The sequence below is a fragment of the Babylonia areolata genome, chromosome 1 (assembly GCF_041734735.1).
Source record: "Babylonia areolata isolate BAREFJ2019XMU chromosome 1, ASM4173473v1, whole genome shotgun sequence".
In the NCBI taxonomy this organism is placed as follows: Eukaryota; Metazoa; Mollusca; class Gastropoda; order Neogastropoda; family Buccinidae; genus Babylonia; species Babylonia areolata.
Window position 1 is genome coordinate 77,136,033 of NC_134876.1, and position 14,593 is coordinate 77,150,625.

The 14,593-nt window shown below is 40.9% G+C and overlaps 1 protein-coding gene across 1 annotated transcript; it reads right to left on the reverse strand.

Annotated features, from left to right (window-relative positions):
* Window positions 1–1,144: 1,144 nt before the first annotated feature.
* Window positions 1,145–9,842, reverse strand: LOC143287679 (mitochondrial thiamine pyrophosphate carrier-like). Its single transcript, XM_076595862.1, has 6 exons — window positions 9,744–9,842; window positions 8,280–8,437; window positions 6,828–6,980; window positions 4,524–4,706; window positions 3,917–4,103; window positions 1,145–3,410 (listed from the first exon to the last, which is right to left on the reverse strand). Exons 2-6 carry the CDS (start codon window positions 8,406–8,408, stop codon window positions 3,100–3,102), a joined length of 963 nt encoding a protein of 320 aa, XP_076451977.1. The 5' UTR covers window positions 8,409–8,437; window positions 9,744–9,842; the 3' UTR covers window positions 1,145–3,099.
* Between the last annotated feature and the right edge of the window lie 4,751 nt (window positions 9,843–14,593).

Below are 14,593 nucleotides of genomic sequence, written 5' to 3' on the forward strand. Positions count from 1 at the left end.
ATATGTATGTATACATACATATTACACGACCGATTAACTTAAACCACATTCATAATATTTCCATTGGCATACAAAAATTAAACCATAAGATAACTAAAACAAAAGAAACCACATGAACTGTTCCACACCTCGGAGTGATTTCTGTTTGTAATGAAATCACAATGACAAGAAGGAGACTAGTAATAAAGACAAGTTCACATTTCAAAAATGATTACCAGTATAAGACAGAGCATGGATGTTGCTTCCTGAACAAATCAATCAAATGCAAGAAAATCACAATAATGTTCAATGCGCTTCCTGGTCCACAAGCATTTGACACGCAGATCAATAATTTGTTAAGAAAAGCATACATACACAAACTCAATAAGAGCTTTTCCTGAGGTCACGTTTTTATTGTTTTGTTGTTGTTTTTTAATACTTTCACACACTACTGCACACACTGAAGACAAGTGTCTTTGCGATAATATCTACAAAACTACTTTATTCAGAGGGGAAGACAGAAATCAGCAAAGGACTGGCAGCACTGCAGAATGGATGGCAAAAACCATTTGCTGAGAACCAGGATGCTTTGACACACAACTGCCAGACCTGAAAGAATCTGGTGAACAGTTCTATGCAGAGCCCCAATGACTCTTCAAAAAGTTCAGGGAGAAGAAAAATTTTATTCTGGGACAAAAATGGATCCTACAACTCTTTGTTAACTTCAATAAAGTCTAAAAAAAAAAAAAAAAATTTCACATTCTGAGGAATTGCCTGATTTTACTTCCAAATATAAAAATCATAATTGTACTTGTAAACTTAAGACTGAATTATTCGGTAATCAGAATTGTTGAGGAAAAACTTGAAAACGGTCTTGAATTTGTTATGCTTTTTAAACACTGCAACCAAATCACAAATTTATCTCTGTTAATAAAAATAAAACAAGGCATTATTGAAAATAATCTGCAAAATAAAAGCAAAAATGTATCACCAAAACAATCCAGACAATACAGTTTTCTTTTCTCAAAAAAAAAAAAGCATGCAATCACAATGTGAACATTATACAGAATCTGGCTGAAACAAAATTATCAGAAGTTCAATGTCTTTTTGCATAAAAAAGAATAAATAAATAAATTTTGAAAAACTCGCTATTTTCCTCTCTCAACCTCTCTCTGTCCTTCTCACACATACACATGCACGCACACACACACACACACACACACACATGATGCCCATACACATAAACCAGCACAGAAACCTTAAATCAAACACACAGAACACCATTCTGAACACACTCCACATTAAAATTTGTACACACATGTTAAAACATGACAATCATGAGCAACTGGGGTAATATACTCTGTTCTTTTTTCATTCACTGTAAAAAAAAAATTAAAAAAACAAACAAAAAACAATAACAATAATAAATGCCAATGTAATATCCATCTGGTACATATATAAATTCTTTGGCATTCTGTGACTTCTTCTCTTTTCTTTCCTTTTTATGATAGTGAAGAGAATGGACACACACACACACACACACACACACACACACACACACATGCACACACACAAATGCTTTCCTTTCATTTCTACAGTTTCTTTAGTCACTAGCATCCACAGCTGAAAACAAAATTATCACACATATACAAAAATCAAAAACAAAAAAACTCTAAATCTAGTAAATGCCTTCATTTTCATTTCTTTTTTTTTTCTTTTTTTTTCTGCCCCATCATCTGCACTGTTTCAGTGGCATTACTCCCACGCTGCTCATTTAGATTCCCCAATACACGGCCACACCCGGGTTCGTCCGTTGCAGTTCCAGCGTCGGCAGTCCACAGGGAACCATCGATGTTAGGTCGCCAGGAGGCCACACACCAGAGGAGACCCTGCACTGCTGCTGAGTCTCTTCGGTGGTGTTCAGTGGTGCCTGTTCTGTTTTAACATACTAAAGGACACCACCTACTAAGCCCCCTACTAACGACAATAATGGCTTAGTCGCGGAGCCAGACTGAGTGAGCTTCCCTCCCAGAGTGGAGACCGCCACCACGTCCCTCAAACAACAGCCACCCATGAATCTGCCGACACTGACAGGACTCACCCCAAGCACGGAAGTGGAGGGGTATCGAAACTGAGGTCACCATGAGAGCAGGGCATGAAAGGCCACAGACTTTGAGACTATTTTGTTTTTTTTATATTGATGACGATGAAGGAGGAGGAGGATGACGATGATGATGACAATGTTGCTATGGAGGTCCATTTTGGTTTGGGACTGCGTGACAAGGCTGTACTCTACACTTCCTGTCATAATGATATCCCGGCATTAACCGGGCCCGAGAGACACAGACACTTGCAGTGTCGGTCAAGTAATTAGAGCAACACACCCAAAGACACATCCTTGAAGTGGATGACACTCGACTGTGTGGTCCCAGTCTCCCCATTTAAGCCCACAGCACACTCAACTCTGGGTAGGAGCCGGCCACGGGCCGAAAAACCCACCTCTGCTGGGATTCGAACCCGCATCCTCCCAGCCGTCAGTCCGCGATGCTAACCACTTCACCACGGCGGCTGGTTATTTCTAGATTTTTTGTAGTCCCCAACATCACAGCTGAAATAAAATCATCACACACACAAACAAAAAGCTTTCCTTTCCTTTCTTAGCTTTCTGTAGTTGCCAGCATCACAGCTGAAACAAAATAATCACACACACAATCACACAAAAAATACAAGCCTAAATGCTTTCATTTTCATCTTTACATTTTTATGTGTCATCACCAGCATCCACAGCTGAAACAAAATCATCACAAAAGCACACACACATAAGTACAAAAACCCTAAATGCTTTCATTTTTATTTCTGTGTTTTCTGTCGTCACCGACATCTACATCTGAAACAAAATCACCGCAAACACACACACACACACACACGCAAACATTCACAAAACAAAAACAAAAAACCTAACACTTTCATTTTCATTTCCAGGTTTTCTATCGTTACCAGTATTCACATCTGAAACAAAATCAACAGCACACAACAAATTATCAAGACAAGTTAAAAAAACAAAAAAAACAAAAACAAACACACACACACAAAAAAGATAGCAGACATTTCCCAGTCCTGTCACCATCTGGCCCTGAGCACTGCCATCAGGTGACACACCTCCTCGTACACGCTGAAGTTGCAGCCAGCCATAAGCGCTGACTTGAGCAGTCCGGGTGTCAGGCCCTTGTACAGGCCCCTCAGCCCCTGATCCCGTGCCACCTGCACTAGACATGATGCCATCCCAGAATACTGCTGTGTGACGCCAAACTTCTGACGGGCAGACTCGAACCCCTGCACCTGCAGCCGCTTCTTGGCCACGTCCAAGGGGAAGACAATGAATTTGGACGCCACACCTGCGCTGGAGCCGCAGAGTAAGCTTTCCGTGTAACCTGGGAACAGAGTAGAACAGGTCAGAGAATCGTTTGTGACTGGAGAAACACTGATTTGTTAATGTGCGCGGTGGTGTGTGACGCTTGTGACATATTCACTATAAAAGAAGGATTTTTTTTTTCATTTTAAAAAACAGCAGCAAACCCTTAATCAAAACATGGATCAGAATGAGGTAATGGATTATCTATTCTACTATCCTACACCAATTCAGAAATGTCAACAGGTGGTCATCAGAGTGCTAGCCATTTGAACAAGATGATAAACCAAGGTCCTGTGTACACCATGAACTCAGCATATGTAAAAAAAAAAAAATGTTTAAATAAAGACAACAAAACGGTTGTATATGGCAAAAATGTGTTGAAAAATTCACTCTGATAGGAAAGCTAACACATTTGCAAGTAGAATAAAGGGTGGCACTGCAGAACGGCCCCAATTTCAAACACAGAAATCTGTTGTGATAAAAAGTAATACAATACAATAAAATACAACAGCCACAGACTCTCACCTGGTGCTGAGTCAAACCAGACCCCCTTTGTCTTGTTCCACAAGCCGGTGAAGAGGGAGTAGAACCCAAACTGCAGGCCTCTTTGGGGTGCTATCTGCATCAGGGATGGAATGAGCCCTTTGTAGAAGCCCATCACCCCTTCTTTCATCAGGATCTTGCGGTAGGCATCACCAAGGCTGGTATATATCTGAAATCATTAGCATATCAGATACTTTTGGACTGCTCCATGAAAACTGAAATAATAAGGAAAACTGATGTCAGCTCACACCTCCCAAGCAGGTAGCTTGCCGCAAATACATCAAAAAAGTTATACATACCCAACTCCTTTCCACACCTGTATTCTATTGATGCACATATATTTCTTCCATATATGTATGAGTGTGTGCATGAATGCATATGTATACATGAGTGCACGTGTGTGTGTGTGTGTGTGTGTGTGTGTGTGTGTGTGTGCCTGTGTGTCTGTGTACAGGCGTTCTTGTGAGCTTTGTATCAGACTAATGTGTTATTGTAAAATGTTTCGAGAGGTTTGAAAGTTCTATATAATTATAAATTATTATAAAAGTACTGATATCACCACTATAATTTTCTGATATAAATAACTGACCTTGGGCTCTCCCTGAGCAACAAGCCGTGTGCGCATCACGTCAATGGGGTGGACAATGAAAACGGCCACACAACCACTCAGGCTGCCACACACTGTGTGCGTGACAGGGCGCCAATTGGAGGTGGTCAGTTTCTCTGGCAAGAAGTACCACGCAGTCTTGGTGAAGATTTCAAATGATGAGAACTGAAATTTACAACAAAAACAAAAAAAAGTCAGTTAAAACTATATTTCATCGGACAGCCATTTCTCCTTTCTGGTAGTTTCAACAGGCCAAGGGCTGATCCAAAACAAATGAATCAAATTTGCAAAACACATTGACCTGTTTAAGGTTCATAAAAGATCAACAAAAACTAAAGTGAACTAAATAAAACCTATGGTACCACGGTACTATGATAGTCAAATTTCCTGAACTGACCTGGATATGCTGAAGATTCAGAATCTAAACCAGTATTGATGACATCGTTTGAATTAAAAGAATATAACAGATACCATCAAGGTAGATCACCTTCATCTGTCATTAAGATTCCTTGATCATTAGGGAATTGATGCATGCTGAAGACCATTCCACACACACACACACTGCGACCTGTAGGGTGTATTAAAAAATCAGTTCACATAATAATAATAATAAAAAATGTAGGCTTATATTGCGGAGTGCCCCCATCTCAGATGGGGCTCACCGTGCTTCACAATAAAAAAATAATGAAATTTAAGACTAAGTGGCTTAAAATATGTACAAAGTCTACAAAGTTTAACATGACAATAGCTAAAATATGCATATGTAAGACTGACATGATAAAAGATATATATATATATATACACACACATATATACATATACACACATATATACACACATACACATACATATATATATACACACACACACATACATATACACATACATACACATACATATACACATATATACATGTATATATACATACATGATATACACACATACACACACACACACACACACATAGATATCATGTATGTATATATGTAAATTGACACAGGCGCCATCACAGTCTCAAATCCCACAGGTGCAAATCACAGCAAAACAAAGCACGCCACATTCACCACTGTCAAAAATAAACACCAGGGAACCAGGTATCACCAACGCAAAAAGCACATGCAGCAACAAAAATCACAGCAAGCATATACAGATGGAAAAAATTCAGTGAAAAAAGTACAGTTTGAAAAGATATGTTTTGAGTGCTCTCTTGAAAGGAGTAGTGATCATTTAGACTTCTGCTGCAGTTAGTAAATCATTTTTTAATACTAGCCTGGAAACACTGAAGTATTTTCATTAAAGTCTGACTGTGAGATTTAAACCAAAGTCAAAATGATCTACCTTTCAATTTGCAAAAGTCCAACTGTCACAGCCATAATGGTGTGGGTCATTTTTTTTTTATGAGGAACTGTTTTCACACACAAACACCTGTCACTCTGACACCTTCACACAAGAAAGCACATTTCTACAAACACCCATCCATGTATGCACACACTCACGCATACATGTAGGATGTAAAAACACACACACATCAAAGCCACTTCCATTACATCCAAAACAACAAGACTGCTTTACAAAAACAATCTCCCTGTGGATCCACATGTATTTCGTCTGTGCATATGCATATGTGTGCAAGTGTGTGCAGTATATGTGCATGTGCATGTGAGAGAGAGAGAAAGAGTGCATGTGTCTGTGTGTTCTTCTGTGGCATGTGTCTGACATGTTACTGTAAAGCGCTTTGAGTGGCTTAAACTTAACTCACTCAGTACGGCCAGTCCTCTCTTCTCCTCTACACAGACCCCTCGGATGTCCAGTGGGTGTCTGAATGACCCCAACCTTTAGCTTCCGTCGTAAGCATTGAGTGGTAATCTTTGTCAACATTTTCACCTCTTCAGTATAAGAGCCTCCTCTTCAATATTTTGATGATGGTAATTGGTGTGAACCGCTGTTTAAAAACCCGTCGTCTTCTTTCGCCGTTCGTAAGGAGAGAGTAAAAAATTGCTATACACTAACACCGTCCACAGAACAGAGCAGAGTTTAACACCTATTCAAACCATACAGGCAAAACAGGCTCACTGATACAGAGAAGAGAGAGTAAGTGAGGAGAGGAGTTGAGAGATAAGATAAGAGAGAGAGAGAGAGGAGAGACGAGGGAGTGAGAGAGAGGAGAGAGAGAAGAGGAGAGATAGAGAGAGATGAGAGATAGTGAGAGAGAGAGAGAGTGAGAGACAGAGAGAGAGAGAGAGAGAGAGAGATATGAAAATTTACTATCACTGTCCTATATCTTACCTGAACGGTGCCATGGGTGATGGAGAGAACCTGGGCAGGAATGTGTCCTTTCCACAGTGCTCGCCATCCCTCCTCCCGCACAATGCTGAAGATGGCCTGACCTACACTTGTGTACTTGGAGTTGTGCCCCTTAGCAATGGGTTCCACTTGCAGCTGCAACCAGCCAAAAAGAAAAATCAAAAGGCATACTAACTAACCACTGTTTACATGTATTCATCATTGAGAAGGTAAAAATTATACAGAAGGAAAAGGGACTGCAAAACCAGTATAGCAGGAGACAGAGAGAGAGATAGGGTTGGGGCAGTGGACTGTTGGCATGCTTTTGACTCTTTTGTTTTAAACTGAAACTATCACATCAATTTTTTTTTAATCTACAGCTATCAAATGGGACACAACAGAGTTTATGTGATAATCTCAGACACAATGGTGATTCAGTTTTAAGTGGTTATGGTTAAAATGATATTTTGAGCTTGATTATCATTTCATAAATTTCACCATCAGTCAGTTCAAACATGATTTTCTCTTTATATATTCACCACAACAATTTTTCCATTCATAATACTTTTATTGGTAGCTAAATTCTATGTATACAAATGCAGAATCAACAAAAACCAACATTACAAATGTAGAATCAACAAAAACCAACATTACAAATGTTCAAAAAAGACCTCAAACAGGCATATGAAGTAGACAAGTATGCCTTCAACATAACTATGGAATATAACAAGTTTGTGGAAAAATGGGCACTTTATAACTGTTTGATACAAGATTAAGCTACACAACGCTACCTTGGAATTTTGCCATTGAACATATATTGTTTTGCTGTTATAGATTTGTCAGTACTTAAAACTTAATTATATGCTTACCCTATACATTCTAATGCACAAAACATATCAATTCTGTATCTGTAAACCTTTGTCTGAATAAAAAATGTTGAGAAAAAAAAAGCATTTTCAGCATCAAACTGTTACAAACTACATGATTTAGATTTAGAACAATACTTGAAATATATCTGATGCCTGACTGTACCATTTATATCAAATCATAACATACATTAGTTTACTTTCTTTTTTATTTGGTGATAATGATTAAATGAATAAATCCCTGACATTAACTTAACTTAAGTTTTAACAACCACACATGAATCTATATAACATAGCACTGTCATGGGCAACTTTCTGACTTTCAACTTTCAGTTTCAATACAATGTCTTCACAGCTGTATGTAAATATATAAAAATGTTTCATTTTTCTTCTTTACAATACACTTGGCAGCATTTTGTTCCTTTTTTTATTTATTAGATCAATACTTTATACATTACCCTGTTTTCTCATTTCCTTTTCTTCTTTTATGTTTATTCTAATTATTAGAATACTATTACCATTATCAATACATTTTGTGTCACAATGAATTAATAACAATCTTAAAATGAAAAATCTTCAACGTCCATACCTGAAATCTGATTTTGACAACATCTAAGGGTTGAGAAACACAGCGCGTTAGTGACCCACTGATAGCTCCAGCAGCTGCGTACTCACTCTTGGACAGCCTGATAGACTCGTGAGGACTGAATCCAACCATCCTCCTGATGTATTCACATTGCTGAAAAACTAACACAACATGAAACAAGTCCATTATTTTATCCAGAACATGATAATAAAAAATCAAATTAGATTAAATAAATGTGCTCCAGTTATTGAACTAGATTAATAGTGAAATGTAATTCTCTTTAATGTTCTAGTGAAACTAGTGAAAATAAGAAAATGAAATGAAGACTTCAATGCTGTGTACATATATGAACTTGTTAGATTTATATTCCCAATTATCTTCATATTGTTCTGAAATGATATTCAGAACTGACATAAACAACATGACAAAAACAGTCATATCACATGTTTGCATAAACAAATCATTTTGTTGAAAATTTACTTTTTGAAGTCACTAAGTGTCACACTTTGTTGTGTGTGTAATTATGCTGTATGCAAAGTTGTGTATGAGCGTAAAGGGGCAAATAAAAAGAAATTTAAAACAGGGCAAAACACCTGAAATGAGGTCACTGCACAAAATGCCGTTAAAGAAGGTGCATGGACCCAATGTGACAGTCACGCCTTGAAGGTAAAACTGAAGTTGTGTCAACTGCTACATGACGTGATTATCATTTCATTCTTCAGAACTCTTGGTTAATAATAAAAGTTAATACACTATATTAAGAGAGAGAAAGGTAGCACTAGCAGAATAAGAGATTTACAGTCAAGTAGGACTTGAACAGGAGGAGGTAGAAATTTTTCATGCATCATGGTTATAAATGTCTTTTTGGTTTTATGACTTCTTATAATTATGTCTTTTAACCCCTTGACTGCTGCTAACAAGTATGCTCATCAGTGAAGCGCTGTCATCTCACTCCTGATGATAAAACAATTAAAAGCTGTGCTTACAGGTCAGGATGTCAGTCATCATTGTTCATTTGGACTTCTTCCTCTTGGGATTGCTTACTTTGGTTCAGCAAAATCAATTACACCGCTTAAAAGTATACAAAAAGTTGGGAATGCAATTCAGATTGATGTCACACTGATCCCATTTCACTAATGTTAAGCAGTTAAGGCGTTAAGAATAATGTGAGGTCAAGAAACACAGGAGAGCAAGATCTCTTGCCCATACCATCCATTCTTATATTTGCTGCTTTATGGTGCCTTCCCGATAAGCTTCTCGTACATTTTCAGTGATAACACTAAAGAAAATAAATCAAATATTTTCTTGCGGCATTGACAACTAAGAAAGCAAGTATCTGTATGTGAATTAAGTCGTAATATGAAAGTATGGCAAGCTCTGGGTATTCTAGATATCATCCAGTTCCCAGCTGATCATACGATCAGAGATGACATAAAGCGTAATGCAGTTACTTCAAACAATACATACAAAAAGGTAGTCCTTCCACAGAATGAACTTATGAAGGTCGCGCACATGTAAGAAGCGAAACCAGTGGACAGGAAAGAGGCAACGTGATCTTGCGCACGCGCGTTAAAAGTGGGCCAATGGGGAATAACTCTAGAAAAAAAGTCAAGTTATTGCAGTGATTAGTTACCTTTATTATTTTGCCGAGAATGACCGATGACCGACAACGCAAACGGCGTCAGCACTAACATTAGGGTCAATGGCGAAAAAATGGAAACAGTCCATAAGTACCTTGGAGCAATGGTAATAGACCAGAGACCAAAGCCTGGAATACCACCTAGGACTGTACAAACAATAACAACACCGTGACGAAACTGAAGAACGTCAGTTAATGTTGCTGAGAGAGACACTGAAGAACATCGCTCCAGCTCAACTCAGTCAAAGATCAGACTGATGCGCTCCTTGGTAATCTCAATATTCCTGTAGTCCTGAGAGTTAAGGACTTTGACATCTGACATGGAGAAGAGTATACGGGCCACCGAGATGAGATGCTTCCGAAAATTCATCGACATTGCCTTCTAATGATATTGCCTAGTTATGAAGAAGTAGAAAAAGAGGCGGCAAACCATATCCAATCGTATGAAGATCCCCATAACCACTAGCACAGTAATGAAACACAAATTGAAGTGGTATGGGCACGTCTCTCGATCTGCCAGCAGGCTTTTCCAAGACAATCCTGCCGGCAAGACACAATTAATGCACAGGCCAGGCACGTGTGTGTGTGTGTGTGTGTGTGTGTGTGTGTGTGTGTGTGTGTGTGTGTGTGTGTGTGTGTGTGTGTGTGTGTGTGTGTGTGTGCGTACAACTGAGTGTTTGTGTGTGTGTGTGTGTGTGTGTGTGTGTGTGAGAGAGAGAGAGAGAGAGAGAGAGAGAGAGAGAGAGAGAGAGGTGGTTTTTTGTTGTTTTTTTTTTTTTTTTTTTTTGTTTTTTTTTTTTGCCAAAGGGTTCTTTTTCAGAGCGTCAAGTGCGTGCTGCACAGGGGACCACGGTTTTTCGTCTCATCCCAATGACCAGACGTTCAGTTCCATTTTTCAGTCAAACTTGGGAGGAAGGGGGAGAGCGAAAATCCGGAACCCAGACCTTCAGTTCACGGACCGCCACAGTACTGGCAGTTAAGTGGCGTCTTAGCCATTCTGCCGCCTTCCTCCTTGGGACAAATGGAGAGAACTGATCTCCAGTGTCATCAGTGGTGTGACTGCAGTGCGAGTAGAAGAAGAAGAAAAATAATTGGGCGTGTTTTCTGAATGACGATGCTTCATGCACTCAATCAGTTCAACTTTCGTTCTGGCTGGAGCAGCTGGGCATTAACTTTATAATATGGGGGCAGATCTCTCTCTCTCTCTCTCTCTCTCTCTCTCTCTCTCTCTCTCTCTCTCTCTCTCTCTCTCTTCATCTCTTTGCTACTTTGTGGATGTTTTGATTCATTTTCATTTTCCATTTGCCCTGAGGGCTGGATGAAAAAAAGCACATGTATGCTTATTCCACTTCCCTCAATAAAAACTTCGTTCGTTCGTTCGTTCGTTCTCTCTCTCTCTCTCTCTCTCTCTCTCTCTCTCTCTCTCTCTCTCTCTCTCTCTCTCTCTCTCTCTCTTAACTCTTTGTCCTTAATTTTCTTGATGAAATGCTTCAAAATCCTTGATATTTTTTTTCTTTGCTCTAAGTCTGACTGCATATCTTTCACTGACTTCACCATTTATAAAATGTATTTCTTTTCCTGATTCATTTCGTGGATTTTTTTTTTTTCCATATTTCATTTCACGTTAATATTTCACACAAAGCTAGGGTAGGCTCTCAAGATCTGACCAGCGCGTTGGGTGGGGTCTTAGGGGGCGTGGGGGGGTGGGCGGGTGAGAGCCGAGTGGGAGAGCAGGGGATGTCACTGAGATGTATGTATTCGTGTGCGTGCGTGTGTGTGTGTGTGTGTGTGCGCGCGTGTGTGCGTGTGTGTGTGTGTGTGTGTGTGTGTGTGCGTGTGTGTGTGTGTGTGTGTGTGTGTGTGTGCTTGTTTCTGCGTGTGCGAGTGTGAATGAGTGTATGTGCAAGGGTGTCACTGAGATGTGGTATGTTACAGGAGATAGTGTGTGTGTGTGTGTGTGTGTGTGTGTGTGTGTGTGTGTGTGTGTGTGTGTGTGTGTGTGTGTGTGTGTGTGTGTGTGCACGCGCGCGAGCGCGTGTGCGAGTGTGAATGAGTGTGTGTGCAAGGGTGTCACTGAGATGTGGTATGTTACAGGAGATAGTGTGTGTATGTGTGTGTGCGCGCGCGCGTGCGCGCGTGTGTGTATGTGCGTGTAGGTGTAGGTTGTTATTTTGTGATGTTGGTGTTATTGTTAGGAGAGATGGACGTGCACATATCCGAACATATGTCAGTTATTCTACAACGTGCAGCAGGTGCGAAACAGAAAACAAGGTATTCATTTTTCTGTCTCTGTCTGTCTGTCTGTCTCTCTCTCTCTCTCTCTCTCGTTTTGTTTTTGTTTTGACTCAGTGATACGTCAACTGACACCTGACTGACGCCGGTCTAACAACAAGCTACACATACATCCGCATCACTGTCGTGAAACTGAAACTGTCGTGAGATGAGATGTGGTGTGTGTGTGTGTGTGTGTGTGTGTGTGTGTGTGTGTGTGTGTGTGTGTGTGTGCGTGTGTGTGTTTGCGCGCGCGCGCGCGCGTGTGTGCGCGCAATCAGTAGTATATATCAAAACATAACGTCAGCTAACAACAACATAGCAAGTCAATTTGTAGGTCACATAACAGAAACACCGTAACTGGACTAATCAACAGGGATTCAGCAATTTCCGATTACTAAAAGCAACTGGTTGGATATAAATCTTTTGTGCTTTATTTTGAAAAAAAAAAATGAAAAAAAAAAGTTTCGTGTTAATCACACTGGACGCAATAATAGGGTGTTTTTTTAATTTTTTTATTTTTTTATTTTTTTTTTATATGATTGCTTGTTTGAATTCAATTGCCAATCTTGAAAGCATGCAACCATAACTATGTCCCTGAGATCTCAACGTTGAGACTGAAAAACCAAATGCCAACAAGGGTCTTGGATAGCGATGGGGTGGAGGAGAAAGGGATACTAGTACTGGGTAGATGCACGCGGCATCAGTCCTAGCTCCTCCTCCGTCTTTCCACCACCACCATGGTCCCTGGTTGACTTTAGGTTTTCTCGTGACGGGCGCAATAGCCGAATGGTTAAAGCGTTGGACTTTCAATCCGAGGGTCCCGGGTTCGAATCTTGGTGGCGCCTGCTGGGTAAAGAGTGGAGATTTTTCCGATCTCCCAGGTCAACATATGTGCAGACCTGCCAGTGCCTGAACACCCTTCGTGTGTATTCGCACGCGGAAGATCAAATACACACGTTAAAGATCCTGTAATCCATATCAGCGTTCGGTGGGTTATGGAAATTAGAACATACCCAGCATGCACACCCCCGAAAGCGGAGTATGGCTGCCTACATGGCGGGGTAAATAAAAAAAACCAACCAACAAACAAAAAAACCGGTGATACACGTAAAATGTAAAATGTTACATGTCTGTCTTAATGTGTAGGCGTGTGTGCCTGAAATCTGATTGAATGACACAGGAAACGAATGATGAGCGCCCAATGGCAGCCGTCAGTCGGCTCCACCCAGATAGGCAGCCTGCTGTGTAAATGACTCCGTGTTTGTATAGCGCTTAGAGCTTGGTCTCCGACCGAGAATAGGCGCTATATAAGTATCCATATCAATCAATCAATCAATCGAAATGTCACCGTCAAACCGATGATATCACCCCACGGGGAGTGTGCTTTACGCTTCGTCGTGGCAATGAATCGCAAACTGGCCACTTGAGAAAGTGACGGATTCTTACGTCCTTCTCTGCATGTCTCGCGGCTTTCACAAAAATGATCTGACGGGCGCAACAGCCAAGTGGTTAAACCACTATTGAACTCGATGGGTTAAACTAAGCGTTGGACTTCCAAACACAGTGAGGGCTCCAGGTTCGGATCCTCGTCACTGCGCCTGGAGGGTAAAAGGTGGGGATTCTTCCGATCTCCCAGGTCAACAGATGTGCAGACTTGCTCGTACCTGTCAGTCGTGTGTATACGCACGCAGAACTGAAATCCAATATGCATGTGACGTTAAAGATCCCGTAGTCCAAGTCAGCGTTCGGTGGGTTGTGGAAAAAAACAAAACAACTGAGAACATACCCGGCATGCACCCCACCCCCCCAATCCCCCACCAACCCCCCTGAAAACGGAGTGTGACTGCCTACATGGCGGGGATAAAAACGGTCATACATGAAAAAGCCCACTCCGCGTGTACACATACGAGTAAACGTGGGAGTCGCAGCCCACAAACCGAAGAAGAAAAAGACAAAATGATCTTCCGGTCTCCTATCCACCCAACTCTCGTTACCAAGGAAGCCGCTTCAAGGAAGTTACCTGATCCTGCATGCTAAAATACGTGAGGAAAACGAAGCGAATCCGGTGTAACGGTTCCCCCAGCTATTATAATGACAAACTTTTCCCACACCCATTTCTCGCCATCCCCATCACTAATTCCATCCAGCCACCCACGTCCCTCCCTCTCTCTCGCTCTCCCCAAGCCAGTGAAGCCTCCTTCCCCACCCCCTCCCAACCCACACCCACAACCTTCCACCTTGCTACTTTCCCTGTTTCTTCTCCCACCACCCTGCCTTATCCCCCTGCACCTGCCCCCCCTCCCTCTCCCCCCATACACCCCTTCCCTCCCTGCTGCCACTTCCGACCCCTGCCTTGCATCCCAGCCGAACGAAAGACTCTCACAGTCACTCACAGTTGGAGTTC